The following is a 21889-nucleotide window of genomic DNA, read 5'->3' as shown; positions in this document are numbered from 1 at the left end:
CTTCAAAGTCAAATTTATTAAGTTAATAAGCGTTCATATTTGTAAAAACGTTTCACGCGAATTTACAGCTGGTACATTTTGAAATGCACGGTTGGTTTAGGGGCATTTTCTGATGAATTTCTTTGTCATTTTGGATGAAAGGAACATAAAATAAAATGAAAAGTACGTTAATTTGTATGATAAAAACGAGAACGCAAAAACACGAGAAAATCAAACAACACAAAACAAAAATATACCGCAAACCCAATGTTGAATTCCGTCTCATGTTGATGACGCCACCGAATTTATCGACTGCTGGGAGCTGACAGGATTCGTAGTGTTCGAGAAAGACAAGAAGGTTGATTTTTTTGTACCAAAACAAACGTTTTACCAGTCAAGCAGGTACAGCGGTATTAATTCGTCCGTCTGAATGCATAACATGTCATGTCTTTTTATTATCAACAGACGAAATCGATGTCGAAACCGCCATGACCAACTTAGCTTGTTGCTTCCCACGCTAGCTTAACTAGCTAGAGTGATTAGCCGTCTACCAGCTAGCAAACCCCGTGTAATGTTTGATGTCATCACTCAAATACACTACCTAGCCTCATGAAATATATGAAATCTACGTTTAAGAAAGTCTGCGAAAGCGAGGTAACATTTAAAAGTCTGCGAAAGCGAGGTAACATTTAAAGAGCCACCGGAGAGTTGACGTGGTGGCGACAACACGGGATTCCAAATAGCAATGGCGTGTTTTAACAATTGTTGATATATGCCGTATCTACAATATCTAGTCATTATATAACAATAATTGAAATGTGTGTGTATTCTTGAAGACTATGGTCTTGGATGGACTTGAGTGTTGAGCCTTAGTGAGATGACTGACCAGGGCAACAACAACAACCACAACATCTCCTGTAACCCCTTCGCCGCCCTCTTCAGCTCACTGGCTGATGCCAAGCAGTTTGCATCAGGCCAGAAATCTGGACAGTTACCTACTGAGCAACCACGTAAGTTAAGTAGAGCAGAAACCATCCTATTTTTTAATATACCGCAAGTGACAAGGAACCATTTTCACCTGTGTATAATTAACAGTCTGCAATTAGCCTACCATGCATGTTTTGGGCACCCCAAATAATAACCCCAGCTTCCTTCTTACATATAAATGCTATATTTCTTTAAATAGAGACAATTTATGAATCAAATGAGAGTACTGTGTAGTAATAATACTACATTTAATTCATAACGCACATGTATTGAAGCTAGTAGTTAAGAACATTTATCTAAAATATGCATTATCTTTTGTGTACCACTGTAGAAGATGACTCAGGAGAGAGCCAATCAGAGTCAGAAAACTCTGTGTCGGACAGCGTTGATGACAATGATGACTCGGTGGCCGAGATAAGCCGGTCCTTCCGATCCCGGCAGGAACTGTGCGAGCAGCTCAATGTCAATCACATGATCCAGCGTATCTTCCTCATCACCTTGGACAACAGTAAGTACAAATCAAGACGTGCATATATCGGCTTACAGCATGCAAGTCTGGTAGACATGCATTAAAGCGGTTCTGGTGTAATTCGCTTACACGGTTGAGTGGTGGGAAATCACAATTGTATTAGATCAGGGGTCTCAAACTGGCGGCCCGATATGACGTGGATGCTGTATGATATCATGTACCCAGAAATCATCACACCGAATACAATTTACGGCATTTTGCCCCACCCATACGCGAGCGAGCCTGCCTATTTTGCTTTTTCTCTCATCATCCATGACTGAGATTACCACCTTGTCGACGCGGCTTCCCGCGGTACATCAGGCTCAGTTTGAGGACCTGCTAGCTCGGGTTAGCGCCAGGTTTTCCAGGCAGGAAACCAACTACAGGCGCTTTATTTCAGCTGCTAAGTGCCTATCCGCCTGTCTCTGGTGAGTATAGCGGTGTTTGTTGTGTCCAAATCAATAAATAAGGTGCTGTCAATGCGCTGTCTGGTCCAACAACAACTACAACATTGTATTAGCACTGAAGCTACAGGCTTATGATGCTGGGCACAAATAAATGCAGGAAATTATTTGGAATAAAATTGTAAATACAAGTGACGAGTAGGATGGAGATACATACAGTATATAGTGTATATCTAATTGTACTGCAGTGTGTGTTCAGGTCAGAATAAAGTCCTAAAGCAGTGTAAGGCTATGTGTGACTGAGGACGCTCCACTGTGCTCCACTGTGCCTTCGGACCTGAGGCGTGCTTGCTCTGGTGCGCATGCCTTAAAAAATTCAAGGTAGTTAGTGAAATAAATTAAATAGTTACTGCCGCTAACGCGTTATTTTTGACAGCCCGAATATATATATATATATATATATATATATATATAAGTTTTTATAATCCCAACAAAGTATCGTATTTTCTGGACGATAAGTTGCTCCGGAGTATAAGTCGTGCAATGCCAAAAATGCATATTTTGGTAGAAAAAAACATACATAAGTCGCACTGGAGTATAAGTCGCATTTTTGCGGGTAATTGAATTTACAAACTACTTGACCAAAACAGACATTACGTCCTCTTGGAAGGCAAGTTCTAATAATAAAAGAATAGAGAATAGGCTGAATAGATGTAAGATATGCTAACACAATAGTTATTCAGCTACACAAAAAATAAACATGAACAGGAAAGGTGTCCAGTGTTTATGTGACATAAACAGTTTTTCATTTATAAGTCGCTGTGGAGTATAAGTCGCAGGAACAGGCAACCTATGAAAAAAAGTGCGACTTATAGTCTGGAAAATACAATATATATCTTTTTTTTTGAGATGCAAAAAGAGGTGATGATGCAACTGTCCACTAATGCGTTTCACTGAAGTCACAGTTTGACTTTCTGGGAACAGAAACATGATTCATCCCCCTCACACGGTTGGAAGTGTCACTTTGAGTGTACTGGCTCAGGGTGAGTCACTATTTTCAGGAAGTACGGCACAGAAAAAGCCCCAAGCTGTCCGCTATGCACGCACGCAGGTTCATACAAAGCACTAAAATGAATTTCGCTTTTGTGTAAATAAACCACAAACTTTTTCTTGTTTGGTCACATGTTGAGCTGCTCTGTTCCTTTCAAATGGGATTAAATCTATGCTCATTTTTATCCCTGCATCTAGGTGACCCCAGTCTGAGGGGGGGCAATGGGATCCCGCCTCGATGTGTTTACTTGGAGGAGATGGCGGCCGATTTGGATGGACAGGACTGGCTGGACATGGACAACATTGAGCAGGTTGAATGTCTACACTTAAATTTTTTTTTTGCAATAATAAGCTATTTCTGAAAACATCAAAGGTTAAAAAAAATCAAATAAAAATTGCAGGTCACTGGTATGTGTGTGTGTGATGGGGAGAAAAGCTCTGTGAGAAGTCATGTGACACTACCTGTTGGTTTGCATGTATAAATATCTGACCCCAAATATGAGACGACCTTACTTTTTCTGTGTCAATTTGGTAGTGAATAATCTTTGTCTAAAGACAAAAGACTTGTTACCGGACAAAGTCCATTAATCGTTTCTTCATGTTTTCAAAATCACTGAAATAATACGCAGATTGCAAAAAAAATGTAAATTCAAATTGCCTGACTGCGGCTGCATGGCAGGCGAGTGGTTCGTGTGCAGACCCGAGTTTGATTCCACCCTCAGCCATCTCTGTGTGGAGTTTTGACTCCAAATTGTCCATAGGTATGAATGAGAGTGTGAATGGGTGTTTGTCTATATGTGCCCTGTGATTAGCTGGCTACCAGTCCAGGGTCTGCCTGGACTGGTCTCCCTGCCTCTCGCCCGAAGACAGCTGGGATAGGCTCCAGCACGCCCGTGACCCTCGTGAGGATAGGCGGTAGAAAATGAATGAATGAATGAATGAATGAATGAATATTAATTATTAAAATGCAACATTGCAATCATTTTTTCCCGATCATGAAAACCGATATTAAAAGAATGCTTTATACAACACATTCCACCACAGGAGATATGTCATGTTACACATATCATATCGGTATCGGAAACTGAGAGTTGGACAATATCGGTTTATCGACAGATGATCAACCCGTTTTAGGAAACAGATTTTCAAAGGAAAAAAAGTGGTTGATTGCAGTAAAATAAAGGTCCTATTTCTTGTGTGATGACTCTGCTTCATTGATCACAATTATCTTAAAATTAGCATCTTAACTACTCCTCTGTTGTTTGGTAACATACCAACAACATATCAGTTGCCGCTGCATCGTCACATGTCACTGTTGTGTGTGAGTGACTGGAAGAAAAGCTCAGAGAGACAAGCTTGAATAGGTTTTACATACATATTTGGAGTTCCTTATATTCAGACAAGTTTTTTTTGGCTATAGTAAAAAAAACTGTTGTTTTGTGTGTATAAATCTCTATACCCAGAATATTAGCCTGTGTTGGTTTCAGTAAGGTAGCTTATGTCTGTGTATGGGCATCATTTTGCAGTTAAAAACAGATTTTATTCTGGGCACCACAAGCGTTGACGCATTTAGGTTTGTGTTTCTTTGCTTCCAGGCTCTTTTTAATCGGTTGCTGCTGCTAGAACCGGGGAACCACCTCATCTACATGACATCATGCAGCGCCGTGAACCTCTCTGCTGACCGTGACGCTGGAGAGAAGTGCGCCATCCCTTACCTTTTCGCTTGTTATCAGAGGGCAAAGGAAGAGGTCAGCCGTTATGTTGCTCTCTGCATTCCATACTAATGTTGTCACTCATCCATGATTTAGTCACCGTTTTACTTTATCTCACCATCAGGTGACAAAGGTACCAGAGAAGTTATTGCCGTTCTCTGTTCGCTGCAAGAACCTGACAGTCTCGAACACGCGGACAGTTATGCTCACCCCAGAGATTTATGTCAACCAGCGTGTGTATGAGCAGCTTCTGGATCTGCTGTTGGATGCTTTCAGCAGAGCACGTATGTTCTGGAGTCAGCTTATTTTGTCATTCATTCATTCATTCATTTTCTACCGCTTTTCCTCACGAGGGTCACAGGGGGGTGCTAGAGCCTATCCCAGCTGTCTTCGGGTGAGAGGCGGGGTACACCCCGGACTGGTGGCCAGCCAATCACATATAGACAAGAACAAGCATTCACACTCACATTCATACCTATGGACAATTTGGAGTCACCAATAAAACCCACACATGCACGGGGAGAACATGCAAACTCCACACAGAGATGGCCAAGGGTGGAATTGAACCCGGGTCTCCTGCCTATTTTGTCATATTGAAGCTAATTGTCATTGATGTGGTTTCAGAGCCGGAGGAGGTGGTGGAGTTTGTTGAGGAGGTGATTGCCGGCCTGCTGTCTGATCAAGAGGTGCGGACTTTCGAAGAAGTGATGGTTCCAGTGTTTGACATCCTTCAGGGAAGAATCAAGGACTTGGATCTGTGTCAGCCTCTCTTATACTTCTACCTTGATGTCCTTCTTTACTTCAGCCACCAGAAGGATATTGCCAAGGTCATTAATGTTCCTTTTGATCACATTACCAGAAAGTGTCCGCTGATGTTTGATGTTTGCAGGTATTGATGGAGCACAGTCAGCCCAAAGACCCAGCAAATGGGTTGTTGTACCAGAAGAGCCTTTTAGGAACCGTGTTGAGCGTCTCTTGCTTGCTGAAAACCCCCGGTGTGGTGGAAGGGCATGGCTACTTCCTCAACCCCTCCCGCTCCAGCTCTCAGGAGGCTAAGGTCCAGGAGGCTAACGTCCACCAGGTGAGCACTTGTGACCGTCTCAACCACAGCGACTGGCAACCTATGACGGCATCCAGACTCAATGACTTCTTTTGCAGTTCATGGGGCAATTTCACGACAAGGTGCACCAAATCTTTAAAAACCTGCTCCAGCGCTCGAGTGACACACGCCACCTGCTGCTGTCATGGTTGGGAAACTGTCTGCACGCCAACGCCGGTCGGGCCAAGATTTGGGCCAATCAGATGCCAGAGATCTTCTTTCAGATGTACGCCTCGGACGCGTTCTTCTTAAATTTGGGTGCAGCGCTGTTGAAGCTGTGCCAGCCCTTCTGTCGCCCGCGCTCGCCCAAACTGCTGACATTTAACCCCACATACTGTGCAGTCAGAGAGCTGAGTGAAGAGGAGAGGCGCAATCGCAATGTGCATGCAAGAGGTAAGCACACAAGCACGACAGCTCCCAAAAGTGAGTCCACCTGTGACTCCTTTTATTATATCTTCTCAAGGCACGTACTATAGAAAGTAACCTGGATACAATATTGTTTAAATAGCTGGCAACATAAGTGAGTACACCTTGTCCAAAGTGTCCAAAGTGTCAGTATGTAATGTGAGCTCCATTGTGACGAACGATCCTCTTGGGCTTGGGATTACTCAGTTTAGCGAGGAATCACACTATGCTTCACAATGTCAGGGTGCATTCTGGAATTCATATTTCACCTCAATGAACCACACCTCCCCATTGCCGGCAGTACTCGTGCACCCCAGACCAGATAGATAGATAGATACCAAGAGAAATTCACAATGTCACACATTAACAATTGCCTATTGTCTGGTAACTGTAAGGTTACTGACACCTTGTGACCGGTGTAGAATAATACTATAATGTCGCTGTCTCTGGTTAAGAAGAGACTTCGGTGATGCAGAAAACGTGTATGCGGTGTACATTCACACGGGAGCTGCTGTCGGCCACAACTCATGCAAATCATGGCACTCTCCATCCACGCTGCTAACCTGCTGCGGACACTCAGCTTAACGCAGTCACCTCTTCACTGGACTTCACTTTACTTCATTTTATCACATGTTCCTGGTGCCTTATATTTTTGTTAGCCATTTTTATGCTTGATCTAGGCCAAGAATATGTCAAATTTGATTAAATCTGGAATGATCTGCTGTATCCTACACCTAGGTCTCGACAAGGAAACCTGTCTGACCCCCTTGCCCTCGCAGCCCCCACTGGAGCCTGCAGAATCCTACAGCCTGCTGACAGAAAACCTCGTCCTCACGCAGGTCACCCTGCATCTCGGCTTCCACAGGTTCTACGCTTTTGAGGAAAAAATGACCAAAATAAAATCTCAGTCTCACATAGTCCACCATGTCTCTGTGCAGACTTCACGAACAACTGGTCAAGATGAACCAGTCCCTCCACCGGCTCCAGGTGACATGCCAGGAGGCCCATCATACAGGAAACCCCATGTCAGGTCAGCTCTTGGAGCAGTTTGAACGCCTGATGACCGTCTACCTGTCAACCAAAGCCGCCACCACGCAGCCCGCCATGCTGCAATGCTGCCTTAACCTCCACGCATCCATTGCTGCTCTGCTGGTTCAGCTTGCTATGGGAAACCAGGGCCCCGAACATGTAGCACTCAGTTTTCCGCTGCCCTCCCTGCCGAGCACCATGCTCTGCTTTGTACCAGGTAAGGTTATTTATAAATGACTATGAAATGTGTGCTAGCAAATGAGGTCTTTTGCAGCACCTTCCTATGTTTTGCAGAGTTTTTTGCAGAGAACTTGGGAGATTTTTTCATATTCCTGCATCGGTTTGCTGATGATGTTTTGGAGAGCTCTGCTGAAAGTCTGGAACAGATCCTCAATTTCATCACGGTCTTCATGGGTAATGTGGAGAGGTAGGATTTGCTCATGTCAGAAAAAACAAAATGCAGTTCACAAAAAGCCCTTCATAGTTCAGCATAAACCGTCCTTTGACATCCACAACAGGATGAAGAACCCGCATTTAAGAGCAAACCTCGCTGAGGTCTTGGAGGCGGTGATGCCCCATATGGAGCCTGTGGCGCCTGGTGCTCCTCAGCCTATCGTCTTCCAGCGAGAGAGAGTCTTCTGCTCTTACAAATATGCACCTCAGTTGGCAGAAGCCCTTATCACTGTGTTTGTTGACATTGAGTTTACAGGTGAGTCGCATTCAGCTTCCCATGTTCACCACGGGGCTGACTGTATGGCTGGATATAGTGAAAACATACACTACCGCTCCAAAGTTTGGGATGACTTGGAAATATTTTTGGCCAGTCTGAGATATGGCCTTTTTTGGCAGTCCAGCATCCTGAAGTCGCCGCTTCACTGTTGATACTGTTGATACACCGGTGGTGTTTGATGGCTATTTAGTGCAGCTGTGAGGCATCTTTGTCTTAAACTACACACTCTCTTGCACAGTTGTGCAGCGTTTTTCTGTCCTTGTTAGACCCAGTTTGTGCTGCTCTCTGAAGGGAGTAGTTAACAGCATGGTAGGAAGTTTTAGTTTAGATTTTTAGATGGCTTTTCTAATCATCTATTAGCCTTATAAAATGATGAACTTGGATTAGCAGCCATACCAGGAGATTGATGCAGAGGACTGACAGTTGTTCATAGTAGGCCTCTATGCAAAAATGTATTTTAATTGTTTGTGAAATTGATAAAAATGTTTGTGAAATAGAAAAATTTCTTTGAGAAATGCATAAAAATATGTTTTTCTTTGGAAAACAAAGACATTTGCAAGTGATCCCAAACTTTTGAGCTTTAGTGTAAATGGTTGCATTCTTCACAACCTCTTCTTTTCTTCTCCGTTTTTCTCCAGGTGATCCTCATCAGTTTGAACAGAAGTTCAACTACAGAAGACCCATGTATCCAATCCTCAAGTTCATGTGGGGCGAAAATAACTACAGAGAGAGTATCAAGGTATGAGGAGGAGTGTGCTTTTGATAGTTATTTTCATCCGTGTTTGGGAAAAAAAGGTTCTTCATATTCAACACTGATGTATTAATAAAACAATGCATTTGTTTTGAGATACTCTTTTTTTTTTTATGTTTTCAACATCCCTCAGCATCTGGCAGACTACGCTTCTAAGAACCTGGAGGCCATGAATCCTCCTCTGTTCCTCAGGTTCCTGAACTTGCTGATGAATGATGCCATCTTCCTTTTAGATGAGGCTATCCAGGTGAGGCAAACGTCATATATTTCCCAAATCCATAGCGTCCCTGTCCCATGAAAATCATCTGTGTCCCAAATGTGTATTGTCTCTGCTCAATGAAAACCATGTATGTATCATATGCATATGTGCACCAATCAGACCGACTTCACTGGATGCATACCTTCTACTGTTGGAAATCCGTGACGTTAGCTGGCTTGTAGACACTTGAGCTATTCAAATGAGTCTCTGCTCCACTGCAATACACTTGTGGTTTCCTGCAGGAGTACAACATATTACATTACATGACGTATGAGAGTGTTAATAATGGATTTGTCAGTTTTTATATTTATTTTTGCTCTCGCAGTACCTGAGTAAAATCAAGATCCTGCAACTGGAGCGGGATCGAGGGGAGTGGGATGACCTGGCCCCCGATGCTCGACGAGAGAGGGAGTCAAGCCTGCAGATGTTTGGACAGCTGGGTCGCTTCCACAACATCATGTCTAACGAGACCATCGGCACGCTGGCCTTCCTCACCTCAGGTCAGACCGGAAAGATTGTATCGTTCAAAAATGGAGGTGCTTTTCTTCTGGCAGCAATGTCACAGCAATTTTTCATGTCTCCAGAGATCAAGGGCATCTTTGTGCACCCTTTCCTGGCTGAGAGGATCATCTCCATGCTCAACTACTTCCTACAGCACCTGGTGGGTCCCAAGATGGGCGCTCTGAGAGTGAAGGACTTCAGCGAGTTTGACTTCAAACCCCAGCAGCTCGTCTCGGACATTTGCACCATATACCTGAACTTGGGGTATGTGCCAGTGAAGACTCTTCCTGTTCGCTGGAGGTGAAATGTAGTTGTTTTGCTTTCCTGGTAAAGACATATTTGTATATTTCTTTGGCAGTGATGAGGAGAATTTCTGTGCTACAGTCCCAAAGGACGGACGATCATACTCCCCTACCCTCTTCTCCCAGACGCAGCGGGTACTAAAGAAGATCAACAAGCCTGGGGACATGATTGTGGCCTTTGGACTCCTTGCTGATAAAATAAAGGTATGACTGCACTCTGGGGGAAAAGATGTATAAAAAAAATAAAAGTTTCTCTAAATCAGTGATTCCCAAAGTGTGGGCTGCAACCCCCTGGTGGGCCGTGGTGGTACTGCAGGTGGGCCATGAGGAAAAAAATCTGATTCATTTTTGCAAATATTTTTATTGTAAAATATTCATTCATTCATTTTCTACCGCCTTTTCGCGAAGGTGCTGGAGCCTATCCCAGCTGTCTTCGGGCAAGAGGCGGGGTACACCCTGGACTGGTCGCCAGCCAATCACAAGGCACACATATAGACAAACAACCCTTCACACTCACATTCATACCTATGGACAATTTGGAGTCGCCAATTAACCTAGCATGTTTTTGGAATGTGGGAGGAAACCGGAGTACCCGGAGAAAACCCACGCATGCACGGGGAGAACATACAAACTCCACACAGAGATGGCCGAGGGCGTCCCTGGTCTCCTAGCTGTGAGGTCTGCGCGCTAACCACTAGACCGCCGTGCCGCCCTATTGTAAAATATTTATTGCACAATTTAAAAATATATATTTATAGGCCAAAGTAATAACCCATTGAGTGTTATTGACCTGTCACAATATTTTAGGAACCTTGTACAGTGTATGATTGGAACGACGTAGCTCTCTGGTCATCATGCCAGCCTTGAATGCAGTTATGAAAAGTATGAGAATTAATTCTGTCCTGTGTGTACACCACAGATTAAAAGTTTGGGCTTCCTTTATCCCCCTGCTTTCATCATCATTCATTATTATTGTTATTGTTATTGTTGCTGTTATTGTTATTATTATTATTGAATTTATTTATATATATATATTAATTCATTCATTTTCTACCTCTATTAATTATTAATTAATTTTGTCTATGTACTGTTTATAGGACAAGGGTGGGCCGCAGACATTTTTTAGATTTTCAAGTGGGCCCTGAGTTGGTAAAGTTTGGGAACCCCTGGTCTAATTTTTCAACCTTCTTGTTCTTCTGCTTCTGCTCAAGTCCCATGCAGATAGACAGCAGCAGGAGGAGGAGACATACGCTGACGCCCCAGAAGAGTTCTTAGACCCCATCATGTCCACACTGATGCTCGACCCAGTTCTTCTCCCTTCCTCTAATGTCACAGTTGACCGCTCGACGATAGCAAGACATCTCCTCAGGTTAGTGATACAGAATGAGGGCGAGGTCCACGTCGTTGTTTTTAAAACTATTAAAACCAAGTCCAAGATACTGTAAATAACAGCGATCTGCTGGTAGTTTTTTTAGGAACTACTGCAAGAAATTCCTGAAAATTACGTTTTTTTTAATGTATTTTATAGTCAGAGATTCTAGTCAGAGATATTCTATATACTGAATCAGGAGTGCCTTACTCATTTTAAGGAACTACTGCAAATATACAAGTCAAAGATGACATCTGACAGGAGGACTCTGTTGTTTTTAAGGCTCTGCTAACAAAACAGTCCTCAAAAGATATTCTACTGCACATGGATGGAGTGCCTTGATTTTTTTTTTACTGCAAATATTCTGGTGAAAGAACTTCTATATCACCAGTGTCCTCCTGGGTTTTTGCAGTTGGTCCTTAAAGGGGACCTATTATGCTTTTTCCACTCTTCTGACCTAAACATGTACTCTAAATGTAGTTAGAGTGTTGTACAATGTCAACAACAATGTCAACGTTTCAGAAAATGAGGTTTGCACATTTGGAAGTGAGCCCTGAAAGAAGTTTGAGATGGCTTAAAACACTCTGTTTCAAAAGGTGTGGTAAAACTGCCCCTTTATGATGTCACAGAGGGACGGACTTCCTTATATGGGCGTAGCTGTAAGTCAGCGAAGCAGGCCGTGGGTGGAATAAAATAAGAGACTGCTTTTGCGCGAACCATGAAATCCAAAGATATACAGCTGAGTAGGTGCAGAATTATAAAGCTTTGTGTGCTGGTTATTGTGTGTAGATGCTCTATAGGAGTCCACAACTCAATACAAAGGGCCAAAAGGTAGGTTCCCTTTAAGGAAGTGGTTACTTTTTGTATGAATGTATTCCAAAAAAATGATGGTCAAAGATCTAGTATGAAAATAATACAAATTGTCTAACATGAAGCCAGAGCATGATGGTCACATGTAAGTGTTTCTGTGTGCGTGCTACATGACGGGTTGTGTGTTTGTTGCAGTGACCAGACCGACCCCTTCAACCGCAGTCCTCTCACTATGGACCAGATCAGGCCAAACGAGGAACTCAGACAGCAGATCTTAGAGTGGCTGGACAAGCATAAGCAGGAGATGGCAACGAGTGACAAGACTTGATGACCACGCCTTCCGTGCCTAAGAAGTGACTGCATCCATGTTTGCTTCCACCATTTTTTTTAATGACTACAACCTCGCCTACATGCTACATACAGACTATGGAACTCCATTATGACAAGTTGTTAGGTTTTGACCTTACAGCGTGGCCAACTATCAGTTTAGTCCTTGCTGATTATTTGACAGATACTTACCAGCTAAAAAGATTTTATACTGTTATACCGCAAACGCAAGTATTTTTTGGCGCTTTGACGGCAGAATTAGTATATACGTATATATATTTATTGATGATCACACAATAACACATCAATAATCAGGCAGCACTTTGAGTTCATGCTGCATGCTGAGTGTAAATGAAATTAGAGGTTAAGCTAAATTTATCTGTAGGTACAAATGTATTCAAATTGGCGTGGATTTAATTTTAGATCCTTTATTGTATTTGTTCTACACCTTACAGTGACAGCGACACAAGCACAGGAAATACGTAACAAAACAGCAAGTGAAAGTCCACACTATGCATCGAGCACAACGCTTCCGTTTTGAATGTGAAAAATCTTCGGAATATATTTTATTCAGTCTGTTTTAAGCTAGAAGTGCTCGCCGGTGCTTTACACTTACAGACAACTGGCATACAAAGATGCATAATATAGAAAATAATAGTAAATGTTAGTATACAAATGTATATATGTTGTTAATTATTTGGAGGTGCTGAACACTCACTTCTCTTGAAATCCCAAGACGCAACGCATTCAAGGCAGAGGGTGGAAAGGTTAGTCTTCATTCATATTTTCCAATGTTAATTCAACATTGCCAGTGTTTCAATCAACAAATGCAGTACTTATGGCGGTGCTGGGTGTTATTTTCCTGCCTGGTAGTGCTTATAATGCTAACACCATTCACCTTCCTGATTTCCATTTGAATCATTGACATGGAAACTGTTGACTGATGATGGACTGTAGCGATTTTTGAAATGATTCAATGTTGTGCAGCTGAACGGTGCCTGACACGTTTTAAGTGTTTTCTTTCAACATACACAGGTAGATATAGGAAAGCATAATGATAATTTGAAGAAATGTGGTGTGATCATGGACTTCTATGTGAAGCAAGGATGACGTGTGTGCTTCATGATAACTACGTGAAATGATGCTCTATTTTGTTTCATTGTCAAATTTTATTTTGAGTGTACAGTATGATTTAAAAAATAATAAAACTAATGTGGGTTGCATAGGATGTTTTACTTTTTATTGTTAGTCTTTGTGTAAAATTGAACAGGTGGCAAAGTGACAAGAAAATAAGGGCCAGTCAAAGATCCTCTATATAAGGGGAGTGCACTGCTGTTTCTAAGGAGCTGCTGCAGTTTATTTATCTAACCCTTAATCACAAAAGAGCCTTAAGAGCTTTAGGGATCCTCTGCAAAAACTTCTAAAGGGTCTAATGCTAATGAAAATTTCTCTGTACCAGAAACACTACTGCAAAAATAAGAATCAAAGATCCTCTATATGTTGAGCGCTCTGCTGTTTTTAAGGAGCTAATGCAAAAAAAAAACACTTCTCTAACACAGACTCTACTTTTGGAGTCTACTGCAAAAGTGATAAAGATTCTTTATATAACAGGAACATACTACTGATTTTAGAAATGTATGGCAAAATTGTGAGTTAAATATCATCAGGTGACGGGTGTATTTTGCTTTTGCTTTTTTTAGGGACCTACTGCAAAAACACCAGAGATAATACATGACAGGAGTGCTCTTGTTTTTTTACATGCAAAAACACAGTTTTAGGAATAATTTAGGTGTTGATGTCTTATTGATGATCTTTGACTGGCAATTTTTGGAGTCAGTCTTTGAAAAAAGTAGAGCACTCCTGTCTATAAGTGGATCTTTGACGAACATATAAATATTGTTTGTGTTTAATTCAAGAGTTCTGTTTAATGTTTAAAAAGACGGAGAGAGGAGTCTTTATCTTTCAGAACAGTTGCTATAGTTGAATAAAATGCGTCTATACGTTGCAGCCTGTGTGAGTAAAGGCCATTATACGCTGTAACGGTCTTTTTCTTCTTTTGTGATTCAAGTGCAGCGCTGCTTTCCCGGGCAAAGCCCCTGAATGTGATTAGCAGTCCGCCACTGAGCGCTTCAATAGGCCCGCTGAGGAAATGCATTGTCCGGGTCGCCTCGGCCCCGCCCCGCAACCTGCATAACGACGCGTCGGCCAGTGAGAGCGGAGGCAGTGGCGGAGCTTGTTTATGTGGAGTGCTGGCTCAGGGTTCCGCCCACCGACGTATCTGTGATCGCAGGGCACACAGGCACAGAGTGTAAAATGGCGCACAGCTGTCGGTGGCGGTTCCCCGCTCGGCCCGGAGGGAGCAGCAACTCCGGCACCGGGAGGAGAGCGGGCCGGATAAGGGTCACTGCCTCTCTGCGGAGCGTCCCGGGAGCCCATCCGCACGCTGCCGGACTCGGACCCGGGTTTGATGCTGCACTACAGGTCTCTTCGGTCATCGGGAGCAACCTGCAGACATTTCGGGATGTTTTGGGGGAATCGAGTGATTCGAGCAGCGCGGAGGTAAGCACCGGAGGGCAGGAGAGAGGGTAGCCTGGTGGGAGCTGTGGTCCTTGGTGTACCGGGAGATGCTTTGGTTGCTGTGCAGATGAGGAGCTAACGGTCCAAACGTGGACTATCTGTCTGTCTCTTGCTTCCCAACTGTGTGCAAAACTTGTCACAATGTTAACTTTCATGCACTTTTATGAGAAAAAAAACTTCAATCCAGAACCAGCACAGTCCTAAACAGGATTTTTATTCCGAACTGGGAACAAAGTTAGTTTATAACCATGATGGTTGTGTAGTAACACTAGAGGAGGTTGCATCTTGCACTCTTTTGGCTAGCACGCTAATCAAAACACTCAAAACACGCATCACTTTTATGCAAACATGTATTACTATTATCAATCGACATAACATACACTTTAATACGCTGTAACTAACACACATTCCACATACATAAGCCATTTGAAGTGTTTTACTAGTTAGCTACTTGACATTAGCAATACTTGTGCAATAACAAAACGTAAAAGTTGTCTCACCTGTCTGTCTTTTTGTCTCTTTGGTACAGCAAGAAAAGTGCATTTAAAAGTATTTCATTTACCATAATGATATATTGTGACAGTTATAGCTGAGGACCTTCGAGGGTGTTGTTTAAAAACAAGACATGTCAACTCGAAAGGGGGTCGAGAGTGCACTCTTATGGCTAAGTTAGCTGCCCTTTACGCTATTTAGTTTTATTTTATTTTTTGACACATAATATGCAGGTGAAATGTTCATTACTAAAACATGTTAGATGTGATTTGGTGCTTTTTTCCTTGAGGTGTCTCATCTTCCTGCGAAGGCTAAGCTAGCCTAGCTGCGTGGATGCTACACATGCTAGCGCCTCCTTTTATTTTCACTTTATTGAGAGGTGTAAAAACGTTTTCAGAAAATGCCCCGAGTGTTTACATCTGTTTAGTTTATCACTTACGGGAGTTAAACGTCATAGCAGAAACTTGCTGTGTTTAATAGTGAATCATTTGTGCTGGTGTTTGTTGCTAGGCTAGCTGAGTTAGCGTACTACGCCACGCTAGCCGTCATGCTAGTGCTGATGCGTTGGAAAATGGGAGGTGAGTTCATTCTCTTCGTAGCCACACGATGCGGGGCTTGTAATGCTTCATATCACCGTCTTCTAATATGGAGTCGCATCCTTTCGCCCCAGAAGGCATATATGCTGCTCAGGGGGTTAGTGCGCATGTAGGGCCGGCTACAACAACAACGAGCCCCCCGCTTGACGGGCCGTGTGATTGTGGGGGTGTGTTCGCCTTAGCGAACTACCATCTTCCTTTTCCAGCAGCAGCGTGCGTCCATTGCAGTGGGAGTACACTTGTTTACCAGCTCCCACACTGCCTCCACTCTCCTCTTGCATCACTGGGATGCTTGTTACTGACACTTTGCTTCATAACATGGCATTGTATTACCTCCTCGTCATAGCACTTGTTTTAAAGGTATATTAGAGCAGGAGTATATTCTACCTCGCATTTTCTGTATGAAGGTCTCCTTTTGCATAATTTTTCAACAATTTTAAGTCTTAGAAGTGTGTGCACAACAGGAAAACTGGGACGCCGGAAGAAATGGTTCATTATACATATGGAAATTAGTTGCGTTTAATTGTAGGTTTTGATTGCAGGATTTTCCTGATGCATGTGTTAGATTTTGGATCATGTCAGTGTTGGGAACTGGGAACATATGGCCTGCTCACTCACTCCACAATCCAGACATGCACTTTGTAAAGATAACTCAAAACAAAAGTGAATTCATGACTGCGGTGAACGCTAGCCGGCGCATGGGCAGGGTGGCGGAGCCAACTAGACCTGGCAGGCCACGTTTGTGAGGAGGACGCGTCAGCCACTCATGCTAACTTGAGTTCTTGTGTAGAACGGCAGCATTTTTGTGTGATGCGGCTTGTTAAGTAAAGTTAGAAGCAAAGTTAGCAACAGTAGTGTAGCTGCATGAAGCTATGTGAGCTACGGTGCTAACATTACACTCGCATTTCAACAGCAACATCATGCTAGATTAGCCTTCAAACTTAAAGCTCCCATGACTGGCTAGTTGACCGAGCTGCAGGCGTTTTTTTTAAGATGTGTAACGAAGCCTCTTTTTTTTAATGTAGGCCGGTTCCCCCCTTTTACTGCCTCTTAGTGCTTATTGTACGTTGAAATAATCTCTTATTTGGGCGTAAGGATCAAGGCTGCCCAAAATAGCTTTAGTTTGTTGACAGGACTGCTCCGAGTCAAATTATTTTTGTCACAAACAAAGCAAATAGTACTTTATCGAGGTTGTCAGCCATGTTTTTGTTTGCGTTCAACTGGTGTGCTTTAAAGTCATACCCCGTAGGGTTTTACGTGGTACATTTACGACTTTCCCTCGATCTCCAATGCAGAAATTGAACATTTCCATTGTAAATCCTGCGTATTCTGGTGGGATGCAACAGTAATGAAAGCAGAGCAGTGTGAAGGATGCAGAGAGGCAGCCTGGACCATTCATCCTCATGCAAGCCTATTGAAGATGAGGGCGCAGCTTGGTGCATTCATTAATAACGCACCATAAGTAATAGCTTCGTCATTCTTAGGAGGAAGATTTAAGATAGCAAACTGTAGTTTTTCCACCTTCTTTTTGTCGGCACGCAGCACTGAGGGTGTGTGGACACAGCTTGTGGTTTCACGGAGGATCAGTTTATCGCCTCTGTGGCCAGACTGGGGCAGGATTGTTCAGGCTCACTGCAGCCCGCTGAGTTCACTGAAGCACCAGCCGGACACCGGGCCATCCGTCCCTCCCTCCCTTCCTCTCTCCAGACAGAAAGACCCAAATCCAACACAGACATTGACATAGAACTCTCCGTCTGAGAAGCAGAGCAACTTTTCTTGTGACAGCTGCCACTTTGGAATGGATTACTAAGCCTATTGCCGTGGCTCAAAGGGGTGCTTGTCGGCTGTTGCCGTCCAAATGAAGGCATTTGTTAGCTTTTGTGTTTGTGGAGGGAATTCATTCTCTTCATCCTCCCAAGTTTCAGTTGCTTCTTTTTTTCTCTCTTCCTGTGGTGCCAAGCTGTCCCATTGATTTTGTGTGTGTAAACGGGTGTCACACCCACCACCCTCAGTCTTACTGTGCAGGTAATCCGCCTTCATTTTCAAAAACAATTCAGGTCCATTTGCGCCAAAAGAATATCAGCAAACGTAGCTGTCTCAGTTTTGACAACATTGCACATAATTTCCAGGTAGCTACGTTATGATTATTGTTGATTTTATGTGAGGCTGTAATAAACTCCTCAACAGCCAAGTGTGATGATGTCATGACCCGCTACGTTGGCTGAACAACAAGCTAACCATAAAAGCACAGAAATCTCTGCAGATGGTATTGGCTTCCGATACTGGATCGGGTCAGCCTCTGTGTCTGTGATAAGTGAAAAAGCAAATGAGAGTGATATTTAATGATACATTCATGATGTTGTATTAATAAGGATTTGATTTAATTTAGAACATACCAACGGCCAATAAATAACCAGCCTTGAGCTGAAACGGCCCCCACGCTTCACTTTGGATACCCCTGCTGTAATGTTCATCAAGTCGCACAAAATTTGTGTGGGCCTTCCACTAAATTTCCTTGATTAATTGGCAAAATGAATGGATTAATTAATATTTAGTTAATAACTCTTTATTACTGTACATTCTATGCTATGTTGATATGCTCCTGAAGAAGATGTCATGTTCGTCTTTATAGTTGAGGCTGCATTGACGGTGCCAAGTAGTGCACTCCATTTTCACTCAAATTGCCTGAAGATGCAATTAATCCACCATCTTTAGATTAATCGACTATTATCTCCATCCTTATGCGTGAGGCCAAAGTTTTAACAGGATTTTTGATTGTACTGTACAAAAACCCAAATTCAGTCAATCATCAAAAGACGAAGTGTGTGCATCTTCTTTTTTTTCTTTGGCTTTTTTTGACACTTAAGCGGGGAATATACCAAAAGAGGGGGTAGCCAAAGCAGAAAGACTCCAACATAGCAATGTTATTAAAGTTGTTTTATAATGGTTAGCTTCTTTTTACACTTGTGTGTCAACCTCATCACAGAGTTGAATGAAAGTCAACTTTCACCAAGCTGAGCATATTCAAATATTACTTGAATTCTTATATAGTGATAGTTTGACCCTGGAACTGATTATGTGTGTGTTTGTGTGTGTATGTGTGTTTACATTATTTCCTATGTGGGGAAAAATGGCTTCCAAATGAAAGAACCGGGATGGTGATTCACAAATGTTTCTCTGCATCTCCCTGGTTGATGAGGGAGACATGTTGCGTTTGAACGCAAAGGGGCTTGAGTCCAGCAGGTGTTTGTGGCCTGTTTAAATGGAGGACCCCAACCCCCTCCCCCTTTCACCCGCTTACCCATCCCACGGACAGCATGTGGATTGGAGTAGGAAGCATTGTGTCTGCTTTTATTTTAGCACTCACAAAGTGTGGGCGGCTGTAAGAGCGCAGGCAGGGATATCAAAGGATGCGGGACCCCCCGCCCCCGAGCCCCCAAACGCCCAAACCCCCTTTTTTCTCCCCACAGGACAACGCCGGGAGCAGAATTAGTCACAGACCCTCCCATCCATGGCTTTATTCAGCTACAGCAGGCGGCAAGGCGCTTTAAGAGGAGTCTGATGAAGAGAGAGGCTGCAATTGTGTGTCCTTTCTTTTTACTCTGTGCGTGCGTGTGTGTGTGTGTGTGTGTGTGTGTATGTGCATGCAGGAGTAGCCATGTGTTTCCTTTCTAGAAAGGACATTGGAGCGAGACGTCATGCACACGTGTCCATCACTCTCCTGTCTTTGTCCACTCACCGAGGTGTTGTCTTTTCCTCTGCAAAGTGTTTTGCTCTGTGTGCCGCCAAGCAAATGTCAAACACTTGCATCCGGTGTTGGGACACTTAGAAATAACAAAAGCCCACCTTTTGCTCAGATGCGGGTGGAGGGGTGCACAAAGCATTTGCGTGTGTGTAATCCACTCTGGTGTAAATAAACACTCTAAAAGGGGGGATGCGTCATCTCGGGGGGCACACAGGAGTATGAGCTCATCACCAATTTTCATTCCAGGAAGGGATGAGGCACACACAGGGATGAGGTGTGTGTGCTGGAAATGTCGAAGGAAGGCATTCCTGGAATGTGTCAAAAATCAAGTGTCAGTAACCCGGAACTGGTGTTTGTCCATCAGTACATGCCCGCCTCTATTGTTTGTAATATTTTTATTTTTATATGATCATCTGAAAACATTTGCCTCATATGTTTAAAGAGAAGCAACAAAAAGTCAAAGATGTGGATAAAACAGCAGCCCTTGACTGTTTTTAAAAAGGGTGAACAATTTCAAATCTAATATATCCTTATGGAATAAATGAAATAGAAATTAATCTGTAGTGTCTTTTTATTGTCCTGCTCATGTAATTGAGCAGATTTATACCCTAACTTGAACTATTACAGTGACAAAGTGCAGAAGTGCAGCACCGGGGCTGCTTTTACAGCATTTGCAGGAACATCTTGTTCGATGATTTGAATGAAGGTGTACCTAATAATGTGACTATTTCTCTATGGCTGACTCAGTCCCGTCTTTCCTATCTGACTCATATCGTACATACTTAGTCATATTGTCATTTGTGACTCAATACTGGACCGCGAGTCGCTCGCTCGCATGACAACAGCGTTACTTTTTTGTCAAATGTCAGCTGTGCCGTGTCTTGCTTTGCCTTGAAAAGTGTTGCCGCCAAATGGCGGCGGAGGATGAGGCGAAGGATGTGGCAGCTTTCACACATAGGTACGGCAGAATTGCTGCTCTACAGTATATCTGCCGTTTATTTGCCTTTCACAGACAACCCAGCAAAGTGGAATATTGTTGTCACTTGTACACGTTTTGTACCACCAAAGCAGTGCCAACTTTGCACCATCACAACACAACAAAAGGCCGGCTTTTACAGGCTGTGTGAAAGGGGCTGTTACAACCAACAATGTAAAACTGGTACTAACGCAGTAAAGCAGATGATTTGGTGTAGATGCTCTACATATTTTAGCTTTTTTTTATGGGTAAATCCAGGCAATTTGGTAACCTCATGTGAGGTATTTGCTGCATAATTGTGGTGTCTGGTTTCCACGTCCGTGCAGACATTCGTCACATTTCTCAGCCTTTTGGGCCCTGTTAGAGTCACAACTAAATCGCTGCAAATGGTCAATGTAAGCATAGCACTGTTATTATTATTGTTATTATTATTATTATGGTCTGGTATTTGGTGTTGGCCAATAATGCATATGTATGTGAGACTCATTTTGGTTTTATCACTTCCTGCATAATTTATGTGAACTGAGAAACATCTAATGGACCAACATTAAAATGGCCATCAAGTGATATTTGTTGTATGTTTGGTGGGATGACATTCATGTATTATTAATCATGAGTTGAGCTGCAATAGTTAACCAATGAATTGATGATTAATAGATTGAATTCATCTACATCTACTTTAATATTATATTAATTATTAAAAAAATATATAGTGTGATTACAGCCTCTGAAATATGAATATTTGTCATGAAAAAAGACCTGTTATGTTTGTGTTTTAGGCAAAACAAGATATTCACACACATCAGCTTTGACCATGGAAAACGGTTATTGACATATTTGGCCTTATTCTGTTATGCTTTGGACAAAACCACTAACTATTTGTATTTGGGTCATATTGATTTGGTCCGACTAGGGCAGGGATGTCTGGACTTTTTCCACCAAGGGTCACATAGTGAAGAATGAAAGGATGCAAAGGCCAACACATGTTGATATGCTAAGAGGTCAAAATGCTGTTTCTTAGCTATGTCTCAGCTATATCTCCCATTATTTCTTCTTAAATATTGATTGCTTCTCATAATATTCAGACTTTTAAAAGTAACATATACACTACCGCTCCAAAGTTTGGGATGACTTGGAAATGTTTTTGTCCAGTCTGAGATACGGCTTTTTCTTGGCAGTCCTGCTATGAAGTCCAGCATCCTGAAGTCGCCGCTTCACTGTTGATACTGACACTGGTGTTTGATGGCTACTATTTAGTGCAGCTGTGAGGCATCTTTGTCT

At 42.7% G+C, this 21889-nt stretch overlaps 2 protein-coding genes across 4 annotated transcripts in view; both read left to right on the top strand.

Annotated features, from left to right (window-relative positions):
- Positions 1-235: 235 nt before the first annotated feature.
- On the top strand, positions 236-13445 carry ube4a (ubiquitination factor E4A (UFD2 homolog, yeast)). Its single transcript, XM_058080706.2, has 20 exons — positions 236-381; positions 816-989; positions 1298-1474; positions 3127-3239; positions 4524-4676; positions 4765-4924; positions 5265-5467; positions 5530-5721; positions 5799-6132; positions 6883-7009; positions 7083-7390; positions 7468-7600; positions 7692-7882; positions 8542-8642; positions 8788-8901; positions 9239-9413; positions 9498-9678; positions 9773-9920; positions 10928-11085; positions 12091-13445. Exons 2-20 carry the CDS (start codon positions 857-859, stop codon positions 12221-12223), a joined length of 3234 nt encoding a protein of 1077 aa, XP_057936689.2. The 5' UTR covers positions 236-381; positions 816-856; the 3' UTR covers positions 12224-13445.
- Positions 13446-14458: 1013 nt separating this feature from the next.
- The window catches only part of kmt2a (lysine (K)-specific methyltransferase 2A), a 44271-nt gene continuing 36840 nt past the window's right edge, over positions 14459-21889 (top strand). For 2 of the 3 annotated variants that reach the window (XM_058079370.2, XM_058079368.2), the window contains exon 1: positions 14459-14781. In XM_058079370.2, coding sequence (XP_057935353.2) covers positions 14536-14781 — 246 coding nt within the window. In that variant the 5' untranslated portion in view covers positions 14459-14535. The remainder of the gene's footprint in view (positions 14782-21889) is intronic. The other variant, XM_058079369.2, reaches the window with a different exon arrangement.

Source organism: Doryrhamphus excisus, linkage group LG8 (assembly GCF_037039965.1).
Source record: "Doryrhamphus excisus strain RoL-2023G ecotype Guam linkage group LG8, RoL_Dexc_Guam_v1.1, whole genome shotgun sequence".
Classification (NCBI taxonomy): Eukaryota; Metazoa; Chordata; class Actinopteri; order Syngnathiformes; family Syngnathidae; genus Doryrhamphus; species Doryrhamphus excisus.
This window is presented reverse-complemented; position numbering and strand designations above follow the sequence as displayed.